This window comes from Vipera ursinii, assembly GCF_947247035.1.
Source record: "Vipera ursinii genome assembly, chromosome: 14".
NCBI classification, from domain to species: domain Eukaryota; kingdom Metazoa; phylum Chordata; class Lepidosauria; order Squamata; family Viperidae; genus Vipera; species Vipera ursinii.
Window position 1 is genome coordinate 1448976 of NC_139527.1, and position 21086 is coordinate 1470061.

Sequence of the window (21086 nt, forward strand, 5' to 3'; positions counted from 1 at the left end):
GGAGACCTTGGGAGGTGGCATGGCTGCTCGCTGGGAAAGCTGCACTAAAGTGTAATTATAATGAAATATTTTTAGAAGATAGGAGAGCACAGAAAACAGAATGGGAAGCCACCAACTAGTCCAAAACCCAACCCTGCTTTTACAAAGTTCTGCCGTCTCAAGCCGTTGCTCCAGTGTGAAGCACAATCAAGGGGACGTCAGCTTGAAAAATCAAGACAATCAAAAAATTGGAAAAGAAAAACGTAACTTCAAAAGGTCTGTTCGTTTGAAGATACCCTTTGTTAAGTTCAGGAACTTCAGCCTGTGCTGCCTTCACCAAGAAATAGGAGCGCCTTTGATATATATATATATTTTAAATGTAAATGTGAGAAACATCAGGCAAAGGGATGGCCAAGAACGGGCACTTTGGATCGCTTCCATGTTGCTTCTCAGCAAACATCCTAGCCCAGCGTCTTCCCTTTGTCCCAGGCGTGTGCTAGGAAGGAAAACCCCATTGTGTGACACCTGTCACCTGCCAGGCTCTGAGACTAGTCCCTAAGAAGTACAGCAACAGCCGCAAATCCATCCAGATGCTTCTTAAGCGACAAAACGGGCTCCTTGCCGGGAGGAGAGAAAATTGAACAACACGGGCCTTCGTTTACACGGCTTTATTCAATTCTCGCAGGAGGGAAATTTAAGCTGATCTTTGGAGACCCAAAGAATGAAGCGAGATCTTCTCCAGAGAATTGCAACTCGCTCCCCAGACTACCTGGGTTGTAGAGAAATGCCACAGCGGCGTGTGTTTGTGCCACACCATCGGACAGGCTCAGGTGTTGCTTTGTAATGAGGGCCTGCCTCCCACTAGGAGGACTTGCGGCGGGCGGGGGGGGGGGGGGAGAGACAAATGAGAACACTTGAGAAGAAGGAAACCCAAAGAAAAGATCTAACGTGAACACCAGGGCTTTCTCAAAAGCTACAACATCACCTGCTTCAAAATACAGCAACACGGAAAGCCTGAAAGCTAAATCAGACACACCAGCACGAAGGAGGTACTGTTGTCTACAATCGCAACTATCTTTGTAATCTTCAATGTCTTTATAGTTATATTAGCTGAGGCCAATAAATCAGCAGAAGCCAGTGTATCATTTAACTGGTTAATTAGGAAGAGGTGGTAAAATGTTTTCCAGAGAGACCAACAGACGAATGCTTTTAGCTGGAGAAGAAGGGAGGAGAGACCGGAGAAAGAGGAGAAGGAAGCGAAAGGGAAAACAGAGAAGAGCCACGGAATTTAATTCGGTAGCCAGGGCGAGAATTATGTATATAAAGGTAGTCCTCGACTTAACAAGAGCTTGTTTAGCGACCGTTCGAAATTACAAGGGCCCTGAAAGAAGGACTTGTGATCATTTTTCACACTTACAACCATTGCAGCATCCCCATGATCAAAATTCAGAGGCTGACTCCTACTTATGACGGTTGAAGTGTCACTGCCAGGTTATCTTTTGCGACCTTCCAACAAGCCCAGTCCACGAGGAAGCCAGCTTAACTGGACAGCCTTGCTACGGGTTTCACTTAACAACTCTGGGAAGAAAAGTTGTAAAATGGGGCCAAGCTCGCTTGGCAAATGGACGTGAGAGGGCCTGAGGATTACGGGGGGGGCGGGAAATACGAAGAAAAACCCGTGCCAGGAAGGCCTGGCACCATCGAGGATTTCTTGATCCTTCCCTATATCCAAGGAGCGGGAATACATCCCATCGCGTTCCAAGGGGGCTGAGGGATAAGTACAGACAGACCGAAAATACTTGTCACTCAAGTTCTAGAGGTTGGCAGTGCTTTGCTCTCCACGCTTGTTTCAATTCAGTTTCTGAACGTTTCGTGAGCAGACTAGGTAAACATCAGCAGCAGGATTTTCTTGACAAGGAAGTCCTGATGATGATGTTAGCTAGTCTGATAACAGAACGTTCAGAAACTAAAATGAAGCAAGCTTGGAGAGCAGCGGACAGACGGAACCCGACTAAAGATTTGTAAATATCTCAAGTAAATTAAACCCTTCTTCTTTCGGTGACGGCCAGGTATTTAGCTATTATCGTCTATCACATTTTGGTGGGAAAGAATGCCCAGTGTATCCCAATGCAGTGCAATACAACCGCTCATAAAAATAGGTAAACTCGCTTTTTAAAAAGCCACGCAAGGGAAAACAAAAGCATTTGCCGTCCAAGGGATCAATTGCTCCTGGAAATAAATTTGCTTTCCAGGTGACAAAAACGCTCCCGGGATGAGTAGGGCTTCCCGCGGGAAGTCTTATCGCACGACGGAAAACAGAAGCGTCTTTCTGCTAAACCCCAACCAGCTGACATAGAGGGGAATTTCCATCACACAGCTTGTACAGCGTTGGCTGGGATTTTTTTTTTTAATTTCCAATATTAGCAAATCAGTGTCTTCGTGCATAAACAGAGTGATTCTTCCCCCCTCTCCCCCACACTCAAATCTCCGGTGTAGTCTAAAACATTTCCAAAAGGATATGATATTCAAGCAGAATAAGAGATCCCAATTTCTCACATTGAACATCTCATGTGTTATAAAGTGTACGTAATCCGTGTTTATTACTACACCAGTAATCCTCGATTTACGACCAAACTCGGACCCGGTCTTCTACTGCAAATATGAGAACTGGTCATAAATACCCTTTTTCAGTGTCATTGTAACTTTGATTGGCCATTAAAAGAATAGTCGTAAGTCAAGGGCTACCTTGTATACCCCTTGGGTGCAGATTCCAATGGATTTCTCAGACAAGGTTGAATGTCTGAAGCAACGCACTGAAAAAAGTGACTTATGACCATTTTTCACACCTACGATCGTGGCAGCATCCCCAGGGTCTCCTGATCAAAATTCAGACGCTTGGCAACCAGAATTTATGACGGTCGCAGCGTCCCCGGGGGTCACGCGATTCCCTTTTGCAACCTTCTGACAAGCAAAGTCAATGGGGAAGGCAGATTCACTTAACAACCGTCTGACTCATTTAACAACTGATCCAGTTAACGACTGTGGCAAGGAAGGTCGTAGAGTGGGGCGAAACTCACTTAACCCACATCTCACTTAGCAACGGATATTCTGGGCTCCGTTGTGGAGTAAGTAAGCCGAGTGACTTACTACCTGCCTCTCTTCTCCCTTACCTCTTCCATTGTTTCTGGCACGGGGCTGCTGTTGAGGGGCTGCATGTCTTTCGCCTCCAGGGGCTCCGACTTGGAGGTCCTGTTCAGCTGCTCCACGGGTGTGACGCTCACCTCGGCTGCTCCTCGCGCATTCTGGCAGGCGGAAGCCGTCCCGAGAATGGGCTCGTCGTCATCCGAATCGGGCAAGGGGGTCGGGCTGATGTCTTCCAAGCCGGTGCTGGAAGGGCGCGAGGAAGGGGTTTGTGCTTGATAGCTGGGCTGCGAGTTTGGGAGCGGGGAGAGCTGAGAAGAGGACGAGGAAATGGGGCTACCTTCCATTCGGATCTCATTGTCCGAGTCGTGCTCGTTGAGAAAATAGAGTTTTGTTCTCTGCTCTTTCAAAAGCATTTCAATCCTCGAGTCCAAACTGTTAGGCTGAGTTTCCGATTCCACCGTCGGGGTACCGGGCGTCTCGCTCCCTTCAGGAGTCTGGCTGAAGGACGCCCCACCGGAGGGCTCAAGACTGTCGGGCTCTGGGGGGGGCGGAGGAGGAAGAGGAGGGGGCTCCTCGGGTTTCTCCTTGGCAGGGACAAACTCAGCGGGAGGAGCTGGGCTACTTTCGACCGTTGCCTCGGCGGGAGGTGGGGGCGGAGGCCGCCGGTATTCAACCTCCCGGGATGTTTGAGGAAACGGGGGCTCTTCGGGCTGTGGGTAGGGCGCTGGGGCTTGGTAGGGCGAGAAGGCAGATTTGTACGTCGAAGCACCTGAGTGACTCCCTGGCGACGTGTGGGAATATTGCACCGTTTCCGACTGGTGGGACTTGAAGGCGCCAAACTGATGCTCGGAGCCTCGGAAAGTCCCGGCTGAGTTGTGCACGTAGTGATGGCCCAGGCGCCGGTTATAAGCATCCGTGAACTTCGTTTCGTGCCTGCGGGGTTTGTAGCCGGAGTCCTGTCCGAAATGGTAGGCCGGCGTGGTCTGTCGGCTAGAGTAGGCAGAGTCTTGGGAAAAGGGAGTCCCCAGGCGTGGGGTCAGAGGCGTCCCTTGGGACTGGGGGGTGAACTGGCCGTAGGAGTTGGGGGTGTCCTGTCGACAACTAGAAAAAGCCGTGTCGTGGGAAAACGGGGTGCTGCTATTTGGGGTGGTGGAGGATCCTGCCGAAGACAGACCGCTGTCCTTCAGCCGTTTCAGAGTGTCGGCCAACTGCAAAAAAAACGGGAAAGGAGGATCAGCAAATAACAGGCGAGACAGTCTAGAACAGGGGTGTCCAACATTGGCAACTTTAAGACTTGTGGACTTCAACTCCCAGAATTCCCTTGCCAGCGAGTGCAAAATACGGGTCCTCATAGTGTAACTCCCCTCCTTCCCCCCCACCTTTGCGTGGGGGTTGAGCTGTGGGTCTGGCTTAGCTGCCAACCCTGGTTGAATGGACAAATGCTAAGTCTTCCTGAGCGTGTCACCCGACACGCACAAAATTTGTCTTAGATGCTGAGAAGGAAACGCAGCCCCAGCACAAAACGTTCCTGACGCTGAAGCCACTCTTTCATCTAATCTATTTATCTGTCTTTAAAAAAAAATACCATGCAGAATTAAACACACTTTGAAAAAAAAAAAGCTAGGGCTTCCAATAATAAAATACGGAGAAGACACAGCAGGGCAAATGGCATCTTTCCAGATATGGATTGTTAAGAACTAGAAAGAGCAGCCAATGATTGCTGTCAATTAAAATTTACTTTGACATCTTCAGCGGTTTCGTGAATCTGAAGTTCAGAGCAAAATAAAATGGAAACTTTCAAAAACAGACCGATGCTAAGCTTTGCACAAAATATATGTAACGGAGTGTATGTGTGCACATGCACACACACACATATTGGATTTAGGACCACAAGCAGGCCTGGAATTTCTGTTGTAAGTTTGAGTTGGAGGTGACTTTACGATTTCTATGGTGGCCGTTAAAGCGAAGCACATGGTCATTAAGTGAATACAGCTTCCTCAGTGGGAGGTTTTTTTTTACCGGAAATTGGCGGGGGGAACAAGGGGGGTGTCCCAAATCATGATTGCTGAACTGCAGGATGCTACAAATGGTGGTAAATGTGCACCAGTTTTCAAGCGCCTAAATTGCGGTAACGGGGGTAGTGCAAGAGTTTTAAGTGCGAGTTTTGGTCATTTGTTAAGTTTTTCCAAGGCTATTGTAACTCGGAACTCTCATTAAACAACTGTAAGTCAAGGACTACCTCTACACACACACACACACACACACACACACACACACACACACACACACAATCAAACTACTATATATATATAGCCTATGTATTTCTCATACAGTGGCAGGAAAAACCAGCCTTGAAACTAAAACACTGAGATATATATTGAAATAAATAGGTAAGCCACCAGCTCACGATCAATAAAACCAAACCCTATAAAGAAACAGGGTCTGAGTATCTGTGGAGTCCAGGAAAAGGGCCTTAATATTATTTCCCACCATTAAATGCCCCTGAATTTGGCTGTACAACAGAAAAATTGGTATGAAGACTGGTGAGAAAGATCGCTCGGAAATTCCTTTGCTTTGTAAGGCAACCCAGCTGGAGATGCTCGATCAGACAGGATTCCAAGCTGAGCATCAGGAACATGAACTGTCACTCTTAATTCTGGATAAATTACACTCTACAAACAGGAGGCTAAGGGAAAGGGAACAGAATTGGGCAACTGTAAGGTGTTTTTTTTTTAAAAAACAACACAATGTTTCCTCTACAATTCTAAATAATGCCTGTAAGAAGAAACACTGTTGTATTTTTTTTTAAAAAAAAAACATCCGCAGAAACTGCCAAAGTCAATGATTGTGTATCCCAACAAGAGATGAGGCTTGAAAACCATGTGTAGAAATTGCTCAACAGAGTTAAGAGTTCAGAGTACAGCTTTTTTCCAAAAAATTCAAACTTCCAAAAGGCAGCAGGAAAGTGATAAAGGCCCCTGTCTCAAAGCAGCTGCTGATTTTTTGCATAAACTTTTTGCCCGATCGAGTAAAATTATGCCATTTAAGCAACTGGAGATTAAAGGCTGAAGAAAAGGGAAGGAAGAGCTGAAAAGAGGCATTTAAAATTCTGGTGCTTCCGCCAAGGAGGGGGCCAGCCTCCCAGGAAACACATCCTGAACAAGGAGCGTTTCAAAATATTCGTTTACATTCTTGCTAGGCAAAACTGAACCCTCACAATGGATGGAAGCTCTTTACGCTTAAATTAAACACCGGTTTAATCGAAACGATTTACAAAGGGCTAGTAGCCAAGGGGATAAGAAATTCCGACTAAGTAAGAAAAAGCAAGTGACACCTCCAGGAAACACACCTATTTTTCTTCCCTTAGCAACTTGTGCTGGCGTTTTGTACAACTGGCTTTCTTCATACCCCTTGTCCAAATGTATAGGGTCAAACTTCAAAGATTAACACTACTTCAGTTCAGTTCTCTCTCTCCTGCCCAGATTTCAGATTCGGACTAGGTGACTTCTTAAGCCGCTCTCACAAACCTATTTCCAGTGGAAACGTAGCTCCTCTTCCTCCTAACTAGGATGAATCTTTTGTTTCGACCTGGGTACATGGTGAAATCAAAGGTCCCTGCTTCAATCACTCAAAAGCAGATTTCTAAGATAAACAAGCCAAAATCCAATTTTATCGTGGTCAACCTGGCCATATATCGAAACCACAAGTAAAGAAATGGACATCAGGAACACATTACGCTGTTAGAAGGTCTTCTGACTACTATCCGTTGAGCGCGACGGGAGCTCAGAACAAACTCGGCAACTTACAAGATGGTTTTGACAAGTCAGCCACATAAACGGTAAGTTCACATGAAATGTACAAGGCTACTCTGGATATTTTGAGAGTCAACCGGACTGGGATGGGCAGATATAGAAATGGAATAAACGAAATACAATGAATTCTGTTTGGGAATGTTATATATATATACTCTAAAATCAATGTCGAAGATGTGTGGACTTCAATGTCCAGAATTCCCCAGTCACGATTGGTGTCTATTCCAAAGTTTGACTGCCGAAGGGAAGACCAGAACTAGTCTGACATAAATCTCAGTCATGTCCTTCTTGAGTCAGGCAGACAGACCAGTATATCCATATCATAGCTGGCTGTCAACAAAGCTCTTCTTAGCCCAGGTGCCAAGCCTGGAACATCACTTAACTTGGACCAAGTTCCAAACATACCTGCAGGGTCTCACTGAGGGTGGGTGATGCATCTTGTTCGTTCTCCACTGGCAAAGTCTGCGGAGTGTAGAGCCCATTCACAAGGAGCTCATAAAAATGCATGCGCTTCTCACCTGGAGAGGTAAGAAAATCACCGTTAACGAAAACTGATGGGCAATGTCTAGAATGACCTAGAACCCTCGCTTTTGCCTTAAATGGAGAAAGCAATGGATCTGGACTTTGGGCTTCTGCATTAGTGATCCGTTTGTGCGAAAATCAAGAGGGAGGGGACTGTCCCCCTTCCAGATGTCTAAATGGTAAAAATAGTGACTGACAGTCAGCAAATCGTGGCACACAATGGTTCCTCTATTCATGGAGAAGTTATCCTAATTTAATGGCTGCAGTCTACCCCTATATTCAGACCTAGCAGGAGAACAACAGGGGGAGAAGATTCATGAGAAGACCAGAGAATTAGGGAATAATCAGAAGCTTCAGATCTGCTTCTATGTCTTGCTTCTGAGCTTCTCCAAAGGGGCAACTGTATAAGCCTCGCTCTGTTCCCAAGTTCTGTTCTTGCAATCCCAATGCAGCTGTATGAAGCTGCATGTACTTTGCCTGTCTGTTTTTGGTTAATCTGATTGGAATTCTGCAGGAGAGGCCCATTGAACTGAAGTCTTCTTGGTCCACCAGTAACTCTTTGCCTCTACCCCACATCATCACACTCAATTATGTGACAAGATCATGCGATTTCACTGGGCAGGTTACTATCTCAGTTACAGAAAAAAATCAAAGTATCACTAGACAGGCCTTATTATCTCAGTATTAGCAACAGCAACACTCTTACTATACCCTAAGATATAAATTTCGCCTTAAATGACTCACAGTTAAAGTGATAACACTTTAAGATCTCCGGGGTTATAGACTTCAGAGGCCAACATTTAAACATTATGCACTCTCTTTAATATTGAACATCACACAATTACCGTAACTAAAAAGTATTGGATATGTCAGAATCCAAAAAAGGAAACAATTATTTCAAAGGCTAGTATTTGTAGAGAAACCTAAAACTTTTTGTATTAGCAGTAAGCACTCAAAACATGTGCAAAATACTAATGTGAGTTTTCATACAATAACAGCTTAAAGTTTCAAGCAATTAACTAAGAATTATGAAGATTTCACACTGTTGTTTTCATTTAAAGCCAGAAAGACTTCAGGCTACAATCACTCCTAAGTAAATTCTGTTTAACTCACTGGAATTAAACTAATAAAGTTAGAGTTGGGTTGGACTGAAAATATTAAAGCTCAACTGATGTATCACAAAGCACTGAGGGCAAAGCTGAAATCACAGATGGTGGTATTGTTTATTGATTATATGCCTCTAGTCAGAATTAACGCAATGGTGCCTCAAAATAATGTTGAAAGTACACTCAATAGCAAAGCCATCTATCTGACCTATATTTCCTCTTCATTGATCTTTTTCTCTTTCTTTCTAATATGCAGGTCTGAATCCTCAGACCTGCATACATGGGCGAAAAAAATGTTCTATTTCGTATGAAATTCAGCAAACTGGATCAAAGCTGCGTTCCAGCATTTAGCACTGAAAGCAACACGCAGTTTCAAACTTCAGCACAAACACTTTTAAAAATAAAGTATCTCAATTCACAAAAAACCCAGTTTTGTTTACATAGGCCTTTTACTCCAAAATGTAACATTTCCCCCTTTTTAAATGGATTCTTCTAGTTCTCAAGGAAACAAGTTACATGTTATATATTAAAGTAACAAATGGGTCAGAATGACTGAAGTATGTTTCCTTGCTGCAGGACACAAAGAAGAGGAGGAAAAAGCGGCAAGAAATAATAATAATAATAATTCCATTTAGGAATTATATAAACCATTCCATTCATCCTTAGTTGCTTTGCTTATGCCTAGCAGGGCCAGCACTCCAGACTCTCAACTCCGAGGAAATAAGGGCATACTGTCTCTTTAAGAGACAAAGCAAGACAGATTTTTGCAGTCCCCTTTAAGAATATATTGATTTCCACAGTAAAGCGACAAGATAAAAGGAAGGGCTCTGCTGTAATCTCCCTTGGAGGGGATAAACCTTCCAGATTATTTTCTCAGACACTTTTCCAAAGGGAATTCTTCCACCCCTACCATCCTTTAAGGGCAAAGCATACTTTCGGCCCAGAGGTGCAAGGAAAGGGTGGGGAGGGGGCAGTGTAGCAAGCAGTGGGTCAGCAAAAGTGAGGGACTGAAGGAGTGAAAGTGAGCGGATGGCAGCATTTGCTAAATTACAGGCCTGTCTCTTAGCAACCAACAACACATTCAACTCCACGTGACAACCAAAAGCCCAGAAAAGCAAGGAGACACGGGTGTGTGTGTGTGTGTGAGAGAGAGAAAGAGGAGCCATTTAAGTCTCCCCCTTTTAATTAATTAACAGCCCTCCCCTGAGATCTGCAAATGAACCCCCCCCCTTCCAGGATTGGAGCAAAAGGTAAGGGAAGAAAACAGAGCAAGATGGAGGAGAGGATTGCATCGGAGGGGATCCCACCTTTTGTATCCAGCTGCACGTGGATGATATTCCCCATGACGGAGGTGTTGTGCAGGTGCTGAACGGCTTCGCGGGCGCCTTTGACGGTGGCAAAGATGACTTTGGCAATGCCCAGGTGCTTCCTGTTCTTGGGGTTGTACAAAATCTCCACTTCTTCCACCTCGCCGTATTTTTTGCACATGTCAGTCAGGAAGTTTTCACGGATGTTGTCGTTCAGCTTGGCAAAAGTGACTTGCTTGGGGGGCACGGGCCCCACATAAAACTCATCAATCTGGGGGGGGTTATTTCAAGGGGGGAGGAGGAGGAGGCAGGGCCCATAACATGAGGATGGGGAGGAGGGGAAAGAAGAGGAAGGGAGGAAAAAAGTGATGGGAGTCAGTCAAAACGGTTTGGTGGGGAAAATGAAAGTTTAAAACAATTCTCTTGAATGGGAGAGCTTTTTTTCCCCCCTCCTCTCAATGAAAACTCCCGCGTGGCTACCTCCTTGGCCATGCCTTGTTTACACAACAACTGACAATCTGAAAAGCAGCCGGCCGCCTCAGTCCAGCCAACTTTTGACAAACAGCCCTCAACTTCTTCACCTGGCTGTCTCTGACTACGGCACTGCTACGCTAAATGCTCAACAAACAAGAAAGCCCAAAGAGTAGGTTTACACGACTTCGGCCAACAGGAGCAACAGCCCCGCCGGGCACCTCTACCTTAAATTTTGGGACGGAGAGTTCCAGTTCTTTCGTTTTGGTCCAGATGCGTCCTATCCTGGGATCCTCCACACACTCCACGGGGGCCAGACTGGGATTCTGCAAAAAAATAAAAAAAAAAATAAAAATAGAAAATAGAAAAACAGCATGGGGGACGTCACTCCTCTCCAGAAGAGCCAGCAGGTAGCGATCCAATCCTCGCCAGCAGAGCAAAAAACTTTACCCTGCAGAAGAATTTCAAAGCAAGGAAGCTGAAGGACCGGCTGATTTTCTTTAGGGGGGGGATTTTAGACGCCACTGGGGATAAGCAATCCGGGGATCCCCTGGCCAGCAAAAGCAAGCTGCAGTTTTCTTTCTTTTTCCTCTGACAGGCTACAGTAGGTCAGGGGGTGTAACTTCAGGCTTTGCAGGTTGTTTCCTAGCAAGCTTTCTCTCCCCCAGGACACCCAGAGAGCTCTTCCCTCTTCCCTAGAAAGAGGATCATTGAGGTTTCCGAGCAGATTGGGGGGGCGTTTGGAAGAAAAGGGGGGGAGGCATCGCATGCACGGGTAGCATTCTGCTTTTTTTCCTCCCTCGTCCCCCAGGGGATCCCCCTTACAGGAATGCTGAAGTGCTGCCCATCGTAGCGGTAGAGTTTGTGCTGGCCTTTCTTCAGCGCCGGGTCAATAATCAACTTGTAACTTTTCCAGTGGTGATTCTTCTTCTCGGCCGAGGGACCCGCCGGGCCGCTCTCCATGCCGTTGATGCAACCTGGGGAGGGGGAGAGGAAGGATGAGCCCCGGAGTTAGAAAGGGGGGAAAGGAGAGGAAGGAAGGAGGGCCGAAGGAAGAGGAGGGAAGGAGCCGGGGCCCCCTCCGCCTCGCAGACCCGGCCGGCCGGGCAGAAGCGGCGCCGCTGCCGCCCCATCGGAGCCACCGGGCGCTCACTTGAACTCAGTTTGCGGACCGGCTCTTCGCTCGGCTTGGCTCGCTCCGCCGCCGCCTTGCTCTCTTTGAAAGACATTGTCCGCCGGGCCGATCGTCCGTCCGCGGGCCGGGAGAGGCCGCCGCCGCCGCCTCGGCCTGGGCCGCCGCTCCTCCTCCTCCTCCTCCTCCTCCTCCTCCTCCTCCTTCAGAGGGGGCCGCGGGCTCCCTTCCGCGGGGCCGGGGCGCCTCCTGCCGCCTGGGCGCTTCTCCTCCGCTTGGCGAGCCAGCACATATTGTGCGTGCGCGCTGCCCGCCCGCCTCCTCCTCCTCCTCCTCCTCCTCCTTCCTCCGGCGGCGGCTCAGGCATCCCACAATTCTCCGCCAGGGCGCTGGGCGAATGGCTAACCGCCCTCCGCCGGAGGCACGTTCACGGCAGCTGCGCCGCGCCCCCCCCCCGCCGCCCCCGCGCGCCCCGCCCCGCCTCCCCCCCCCGCCCCCCGCCCCGCGTGGCCCCCGCCGCCCGCCTTTACCTCCAGCAGGGGAAGCGGGCCCGCCGCTGCAGACCCGCCGGGGACGGCGGGGGGGCGGGAGGAGGAGACGGCGTTGAGGGCGGGGGGCTGCGTGGGAGACTGGGGAGCCCCCCCAGAGCTAGGCAGGGTCCGCGGCGCTCGGAGGCCCCTTCCCTTCCCCGGCGGGCGGGGCGGGAGGAGGAGGGGGAGGGGAGGAAGAAGGGGCGACGTTTTGTTACAATGTGTCAGTTTCGCCGTTCCAGGCGGGAGGGGAGGGAGCGGAGGAAAGGCGCGCGGCAGCCAATCGGGAGGGCGCTTCCATTCCGCCGCGGCCCGAGCCGGGCCGCCTTCGCCCCTTCCCTCCGCCGCCCTGCCTTCCCGGGGCGGCTCGGTCGGGCTCGGGGCGGCGGGGGCTCGGCGGGGGCTTTCGGCCGGGCGACGGGGAGCCGCGGCGAGGCAATTGGCCGGTCGGAGGGGCCCGGGCGGGCTCGGCCAATCGGGGCGCCGCTCGCATCGGGCCGCAGTTATTAGAGGCGGCGCGCGAAGCCAGCCGCGCAGACGGCCGAGGAGAGGCGGCCGGAGTGGAGCGGGGGAGTGCGCGTGCGCGCTGGGCCATGTTTGTCTGCAAAGGGAGTGAAACTGGCCGGCCGGGTTTGCCTTTGTTCGCGGGCGGGCCTGCAACGCTCGGCCGCCTTTAGAGGACCCCGAGGAAGGAGGAAGACGTGATAAAAAGCTGGATTTTTTTTTCTCCCCCGTCTCGACTCGGAGCTCGTGCTGCTCTCGTGTCTAACTAGGTCATGGCACGCCCTTAACGCCAGCAAGTCCCAGTTTTGCATGACCAAACAAAGTCAATCACACGCGTCTTTTGATCTTGTTTTTTTGTTTTTGTTTTTTTGGAAAGCGCTGGCTTCTCTCGTCTGAAGTGTACATTTCGAGATCAGTCCGAAACACTTTAAAAAAAAAAAGTAACCCGGCCATCTTTTAAAAAGTTTAAATCCTTCCGTGCTAACAAGGTAACGTGGTAAAGCTTATAGCGGTAGGCACCGTGAGATTCTTGCAAAACAGGCAGGATTCTTTTCTTTTTTGTCCTTTTACGTTGTAAGTACCCAATCCGTTCTGTCCTTCTTAATAAGTGTAGTATTCATGTTAACGTTAACCGCAGTTCTCCTGGTTTATTTCTTTCAGGCTTCATCTGCATGTCATGATATATCTATATATTTGTCTTGTTATCTAAACCAATTGCTTCTGAAGGCTTTAGAGATGCTTGAGATGTTGACCTACAGTAACTTAGCCAGGCGTAGCAAACACTAACACGGACAGATCGGGCAGGATTTGATCATGTTATTTTTTTTTAAAGATGGTGGGATGGGGGGGGGCAGGAAAGACCACGCCGTTGTCTCGAGCTGCGGCGTAAATCGCGAAATGTACCAGCTTAAAGGCAGTCCAAGTTGGCCGGAGTCAAAATCCGTAAGATGGCTTAAACCCCCCCCCCCACCCCCTTTTTTCCCCTAATTATTTGGGTTTGGTTCTTCTTGTTTTTAGCCGTAGAGAGGATCGGAGATTTGATTTGCAAATTTGCGGCAGATCGGGGAGTGCGTAACCAATATTAAGCAACAATGGGCTTTTTTCCGCCCTTTTCTATGCCCCAACCGCCCCCCCACTTCACCTCCAGATCTGCGCCAGGAATGGTGTGCGGGTAAGTAAAGCTTTCGCCCTGGCAGTGGAAGGAGAGAGCAGCAGGCCTCGCGCTCTCGCGCTCTCTCTGCGACAAAAGGGCTTCCTCCTCCAGGACGGAGGTCGGAGCGATTTTCAGTTCGCGAACGGACCGGGGCTTGGAGCCGGCGGGGGGGGGGGAGGGAGGTCGGTCGGCCACCAGAATCTTCCATCTTGCCCAAACAAAGCGCCGCGCTGGAGAGCTGGAGGGGCTGCTCTGCGGATCCAGGCGGCGTTCAGAGGAGCTGCCAAGCGGCTGCCCTTGAAAAATGGGGCAGCGGGGAGGGCAGGGGGGGCAGCTTTTCTCCTTATTGCAAGCGAAGACAAGCTGACGGGTTGGCTTCCTGCAGAAAGGTGGTTTTTTTTTGTTTTGATTTGTGCCTGTGATTTTGCTGGATGCTTTTCCTCTTCCAAGCAAGAGATCCGGTGATCCGCAGTAATGGAAGCGGCTTGGTGTTGCTCAGCAGCCTCTCTTTCTCCCCCCCCCCCCCCCAGCGCAGGATGCGAGGAAGGGAAGCAAAATGGAGTTTGGCCGGTTCTCTGTTCAGAGACGGGCAGGCTGGAGCCCTGCCGGGGACGGTGGGCGAGGCTGGCTGCCTCCCAGTGGGCTTCTTTGTCTGCTTTCTCTCCTTTTCTGCCTTGCAGGAGCTACTCCGAGAGGCTTTTTCGGGTGCCCGGACAGCCCCCCCCCCGGATGCGGCCCTGCCTCTCCCCTCGGACAGAGCAGGGAGGAAGCAGAGATGCCTCGCCTTCCCCTCGCCCACTTGCGGGGTGGGGAAGGGGGAAAGATGGTGGCTGTTTGGCCTGTGGGGGAGAGGCGAGAATAGGCGGACTCTTTCCGCAGCAGGCTGTGCCCTTCTCCGTCTCTCCAGCAGCAGCAGCAGCTCTCCGTGGCAGGGTTGGGCAGGCAGCCTCTCCCCCCCCTTGCTTGCAGCCGAGGGAGAGGGTTGCTCAGTCATGGCGGCCCTGCCTGCCTGCCTTCCTCTGCTTCCGCAGGCGGCTGGGCGAGGGGTGGGGAGGACTCGCCCTGAGCTCCTGCCCTGGAAGCTTCAAGCTGTGTGTTGGCGGAGTTGCTCAGCCTCTCCTCCCCCAGCCCTGACCCCTAGGAAGGGTGAGCTCAGCCATGTTGGAGGAGCAGCAGCAGGAGGAGGAGGAGGAACAGCAGCAGCAGCAAAGGCAGCCGTCCCCTCTTGTCAGACCAGAGCTGGCTTCTTCCTGCTGGCATCTGCCCACTTGGCAGCGGGAAGCCTGTGCCAGGCGTAGCCTGGCTGAAGCCACTCGCTTCCCTTGCTTGGCAGGGCCGAGATCCAGAGTAAGGATAGGAGAGCCAGTTCCTTCTCTTCCCTCCAGCCAAGATGGCTCTCTCTCTCTGTCTCTCTCTAGCAGTGGATCACCAGGTTGCTTCACTGTGCTCGGCTGTTCCCAAATGGGGGCATTTTTGAAAGAGCAGGGCGACGCCTCGGGCCTTGACTGCACGCCAGACTCTTCCACGGAGCCTTTCCCGGAGGCTCGGCCAGGATCTTTGGGTGGTTGTTGTTGTTAACCGATGCAGCAGTGAGGAGCCACCAGCTCTGGTTTGGCTGGCCTCAGAGCAGCACGGATCTGGATCGGCAAGCGTAAATCCATCTGACCTTTCTCTTCCCTATCAAATCTCTCGGGAGGGGGGAGGGTTGAAGCGTTTCTCTTCCACATCCCTCCTGCTGCTGCTGGCGGCTGCTGATAAAATATTCAGAGGGAGGCCCTGGGTGTTGCCTCTCGGATGCCATTTTACCACCTCTACCCGGGGATTTGCTCAAGCGGTTAAACCAGTTTTTTAAGCAACAGCTCCGAGGAACGGACTCTGCCTGCCTGTTAAACATTAAGCCACGTCATCCTTCAGGCCTTTGTGGGAAGAGAGCGAAGGTAAAGCAATTGCTTAAGTCGAAAGCATACAAGCCGGACATAATCCTGGTGAATTACGCCAACTGCTTCAGAGTCGTCAACCTGCTTAGTCTGACACTGTACACTTGGCAGCCTTTTAAGCGGGGCTGGGAGAAGGGGCTTTTGATTTCTGCCACCAGGCTGGAGGAGGAGGAGGAGGCATCCTGGCGCATTGTTTTTTCCCCCCTGTGAGCAATCCTGCTGAGAGAGAGAGTGTGTGTGGTTGTGTTCAAGGTGTGCATCTTCTCCCTCAGTAGGTGACCCACTTGCTTGGAGTGAGAACAGTGAGCCCAGTCGCCAGATGATGGCTAGGACAGGCGTCTGCCCCAAGATGGCTTACGTTGCTGGCAGAGAAGTGGCGACTGATGGCTTCTCAAATTCCTTTCAGATGAGTCGGAGCGAGGCGCAAGCAGCAGCCCCACTACAAGCTTGATCTTTCTGCATCTTCCTTGGGTTTTTCTTCCCCTCCCCATTGCACTGAGCCTAATGTAGGTCACTGTGCAGTGGTTACTCTTTAGCTTCCAGTCTTTTGCAACTGGGCTAGAGTATGGAAGGTTAGAATTTTCCAAACAATCCATGTATATTTCTTTCACCACGGTTCTATACAGTCGCATACTGTAGTTTTATTTCCGTGCTGTAGATAGGTGTGAAGCGGGGCTGGAATACATCGAGAATTCTACGTAGAACTTAATCCCGTGATTTCAAGGCTGGCGTATGATAATAAGCTAAAATTTTTGCAGCTTGTCTGAATAGTTGTGATGTTGACTTGGAACGCCTGGCCCTCCTCCTCGACCGAAAGTGCCTGGATTAAGTACTACGTTGCTGTGTCCTAATTTGGGATTTCTGGATGCTAGACTGTTTATTTTAAAATTTCAACAGGGTGGCTGCGTCGAAGGCTCTAAGACAGAGTCTCTTGGTTGGTCAAAACAGACTTTTGGAATTTGCTCAGTACATTTTTGCTAGTAGCGAAGACTGTGTTGCCTGTCGAGTTTGTTAAATTGTCCTGAGAGGGTGATTTCCAATGAATTTGTGGAGAAATGACTTGCCTGCTTCGTCGGTTTAGCCAATAAGCATTGATATTTTTATATGTTTCAATGTTCGTCAGTTTCAAGGGTATTTATTTCACTTCAGTCCCTTTCAACTGTCCTTGGAGAGTGCTTGATGTGCAGAAATACCCTTCCCAGCGTTTCTAAAGATTTTCAAGTTAAATTAGAGGTAGAAGTTCTATGCCTTTCTAGACCAAGTGGTTCAATGTCTGTGAAACATGAGGAAGTCTGAATTGAGGCCAGCATGGAAATCTGAACCAGCTTCACTCAAACATTGGGAATAAGCTGAGTGATATAGCAAGTTCTTACAAGCAAGCCTCTTGGCCCGCTTCCTGTTTCGTTGTATATTTAGACAGCCAAGACTCCACCTATTTTTGTGAGCCAGAAGACTGAGTACAGAGGAGCAGTTTTATGAAATGTTGACACGATCTGAAGGGTTCTTTGTCCCGAGCAAGGTTTAATTGAATGATTTCCCTTCCTCCCCCCTTTAAACTTTAAACCTTTCTCCAGCAGAGGAAGAAAGGGGCAGTTTAGGCAGTTATAAGGGGAAATTCAAGTGGGCAGAAAGAGATTAAGCAAAAGAAACAGGATTCCTAGTGTGAAGCGAACGCGTATGGTAGGGAAGAGAAATGGAGGGGTATAGTAGGAGCTTAACATAAAAGGAGGATACTCCATTGGAGTAAGGTTAAGCTGCTCTTGGCCATAAAGAACAAAGCAGAGTCTCCACACTCATCATGTGATTGGTTCAGTTTCGCTCTTACAGTGTTTACAAAGTCACTGCTGGGTGGTGTGCAACTCAGTGTCTTATCATTTTGTATAAGCAGCCAGTTGTCTATTCAGCAGGCCATAGCAACCCAAGGCTAATGTGTGATTTGAACCCAGTCTTGTTCACATATTGTGCTATGCCATAATTTGATCTGCCTGGTCTTGATTAAATATTATATGTCATCTGGTCTGCTGCTGTGGCTCGCTCAACCAATCAGGGCTGAGGTGCAGATCTTGTCATCGCATCCCATTAAGGAGCAGTTGCTAGGTTGCACTGGCCTGTATTTCACCTCTTTTTTGGAACTTGCTTTCAAGAGCCCGATGCCGGACTAGGCAACTCTTGGTATTCTAACCCAGGAACCTTTTGTATGGATACCCTACTGAGAATTTGGATTTGGGCAAGGAATATGGCATTGTTGGAGCTTGGCAAAAGGGCTGCATTAGTTTTAGCTTTGGTAATGCTGCTAAATTTGGTAGCTTTGGTAAGCATAAGCACGCAGACATGACATTATCCCAATAAGAGTCAGCCAATTCTTTAATTGTATACTTCTGGCAAATTGTTAAAGACAAAATAAAATTGTATGTCCATCCTCCAGAGTCCTTCCAGTTGGTATATTAATGGCAACGGTAATCTGAGAACAGCAAATGCCATTTGGATCATGTTACCAAGTTAATTGCCTTGGTGATTAATGCTGCCCCTTTAAGGGAAAAATATTAGGACATTTTGCATAAATATGTGCCTACTGGTTAAAGTTACGTGTAAGACTGCAAAACATCAAGTCCCGAAGCAGACTTATGTTCTTCCTCAAAAGGCCAACTTCGGTTATGTGTTGTCTTACACCACTAAGAGATGTTTGAAGTAGCATAATTCAAGTTGCTTAAATGCTGGGAGCGTGAGACTCTGCTCCAACTTTGTGACGGACAACAATAATCTCTTATTGCTCTTTATGCCTTGGAGTAGCTGGATGACATATGCTCTGAATAGTATTGAAAATGACATGGTGCAGTGTATTTTATGCATATGTGATTTCAGGACTGTGTTCTAATGTATCACTGTTAGTAGAAATTAGGTTTGAGTTTTATGGGAAATCAGTTGGCTTCCCATTGTGCGAAGTTCTAAATCACACATGGGTTGATGCGATGTGTAAACTTAGAAATCTTTGCTAGGCGAAAATAAACTCAGTTCATGGAGCAAACTGAAGTTCAACCCACCCTACTGACTTCTCTGATAAAATGGTTATTTTCAAGTATTCAAAATGCAGCTGCTAGCAATGCAAATCTCTATCAAATAGTGTGAATGGGCTGTCAGTAGGATTACTGGCTATTAGTAGGATATTCAAGGACATTGGCCTTGGCCATTGAAAATGACAAGTATCCTACATGATAGCCACTAAAGCAGGGGTAGGCAACCTTGGCTCTTTTATGACTCGTGGACTTCAACTCCCAGAATTCCTGAGCCAGCATAGAAGTTGAAGTCCACGAGTCATAAAAGAGCCAAGGTTGCCTACTGCTGCACTAAAGGCTAGATTTGCTGTAGACACTTGATTATCAAATGAACCCATTTTCTTGATTCACGTAACATGCCGATAAAATAAATGATCTGAATGAGCAAAACCTTGTTCTTTGTTGCTTAACCCTGGTTAATCACTAAGCAAGCTTGGAATGTTGTACAAATGCTGCTGTTAGGTCTAAGTGACCTGGTTAAAGTGTCATACATTTGTAATGTTTGCAATTTTTCCTAAGCTTGCTTAATATTTGAATGTATCTTTAGTTGAAATCTTTTTTATCAGCTTAAACAAGGAACTTTTTATCTGGTCTTTTGAGTGAATTGCTAGCAAGTGTTAAATAAGCAATTAGTCTCGTGCTTATTTCAATGTTTTCCCACTAGCTAGATAAAAGAGAGTCAACATGTTCAGGCAGCAGCTCTCTAAATGCTTTAAAGCTGCAGCGCAAGAGTACTGCCATCTCTGTCATTTTTGGGTATGCTTCATTGGATTACAAATTTTGAACAAATGTCAGTATGCAATAGAGGAAACAGATAATACTGTAACATGAAACCTGGAAGATAGAGCTATGAAACTGTGCAGCACCATATGAACCAATTTGTACAAAAATAAGGTTTATTGTACTTACTGTTTCTGTAAATTGACTCCATCCAATGTCATGCTTTTGAGGATGCTAAATTAAAGGGAGAATGTAAAACATAGTTAAAAGAGGGCAGTTTTGCTATTAGTCGCAGTGCTAACTCATGCTAGGCTTAGAGAAAGAGGAAGTATGTTTCTCATTTTACAGATGTGGTTTGTTCCCTTTTCCGTATTTACTACCGAGTGGACAACTTGTATATTACACATATAGTAGAACTCCACCCACCCGTGGAGTAAAAAAACTAGCATGCTCATGGCTGATTTTGTAATTAGTAGTCAAAGTATAAAAGCCAGAAATGTATGCTGTACTAATTATTTAAAAACCATGCAAAACTACTCCCTAGCTTCCTTCTTAGAAAGAGGGCAGGAAACAAAAGGCAACGTTTCAGAACCAGAAGTTAGCTTAGCCCACAAGGTAATTATGCAGATAAAACAGGCAGAGAACATGTTGTTCCCTGAAAGGGGGAAAAATGGGAATAAAGTACAGTGACTTGTAATACTTTTTCAAGAAGTCAGTTACAAGCATTGCATCAACAATGGTTAAATATCAGACAGAAGTTACTTCTGCCTTTTGTCTCCCACGAACTTGATCCCAACCCCCCAACTGCAGCTAGCGTGCATGAGCTGCATGGATTTTCCAATAAATACTCCCAGCTTTGTGAAATTACCCAGCTTTCAGAGGTGGTTTTCCCGGCGAGGCTCATTCAAAGGACACAGGTCCAAAAGCCTGTGGAAGAGAAGGCATTGCTTGCTTGTGCTTTCGAGTCAGCTGACGTCTTCCTCCGCCATCCGCCTTTTGCTTTTTGGACTGGCAGTAATTTCCCCTTCCGTTTACTGTCAGGGCAAACTTCCATGGGTGGCGTTTTTCTAGGCCTAGAGGGCCATCTAGTGGTGACACTAAGTACCTACAGGAATAAAAATGGCCTCCCCCAGTTAATGGTGACTTCATGGACATCCAAGCCAACATTCGTGGCTGGTGCCAGGCGAGGTGGTGCCATCTGTCGAGAGCTTTAAAAAGAATGGTTTTAAACGGCTAAATTGTATAGTGGGACACAGCTCCCAGTTTTTCTGCTGAGCCAGCTCACTTAAACGTGTACTTAGAAATGTAAAATCTGTGTTGAAATACTGTGAGACCAAAATAAAAAGGTATTTGCTGAAAAATGACTTTGCCGTCTGTATTGCAATTCTTTTTAGTGTGGGTGTTTTCTTAATCCCAGAATGAGACTTCAAAAGGCAGGCCAAAGAGTCATAGATACTTCCTCCCTCCTGCATGGGTGCAAAAAATCACTACACTATCTTAAGCTGATTGGAGAATAAAAATATAGGGAGCATTGTTTACATGCACAAGATCCTATTTAAAACCTGAAGACCATCCTTTATGTTGCATGTTTTCTTGCAGGAAAGGAGCAAGAAACAACTTCCTGGTAAGAATATGGCAACTTCAAAATTTGCCATACATTCTAAAATGGTTTGCTGCATTTATTAAAACAGCCTTAAACTTGGGATCCACCAGGGC

At 47.9% G+C, this 21086-nt stretch overlaps 1 protein-coding gene and 1 long non-coding RNA gene across 4 annotated transcripts in view; one reads left to right on the plus strand and one right to left on the minus strand.

The window, feature by feature from the left end:
- Positions 1-20937, minus strand: part of SETD1B (SET domain containing 1B, histone lysine methyltransferase) — a 36610-nt gene extending 15673 nt beyond the window's left edge. For 2 of the 3 annotated variants that reach the window (XM_083373442.1, XM_083373440.1), the window contains exons 1-6: positions 11495-11628; positions 11167-11318; positions 10569-10667; positions 9871-10141; positions 7341-7453; positions 3150-4331 (exon numbers count right to left, since the gene is read on the minus strand). In XM_083373442.1, the coding sequence (XP_083229568.1) occupies positions 3150-4331; positions 7341-7453; positions 9871-10141; positions 10569-10667; positions 11167-11318; positions 11495-11570 (1893 nt within the window). In that variant the 5' untranslated portion in view covers positions 11571-11628. Of the gene's footprint in view, positions 1-3149; positions 4332-7340; positions 7454-9870; positions 10142-10568; positions 10668-11166; positions 11319-11494; positions 11629-19559; positions 19605-20238 lie in introns of those variants that run through there. The other variant, XM_083373441.1, reaches the window with a different exon arrangement.
- LOC310646776 lies at positions 14062-20731 on the plus strand. Its single transcript, XR_014493760.1, has 2 exons — positions 14062-15597; positions 15870-20731. It is a non-coding gene; the product is annotated as an uncharacterized lncRNA (long non-coding RNA).
- Positions 20938-21086: the final 149 nt, after the last annotated feature.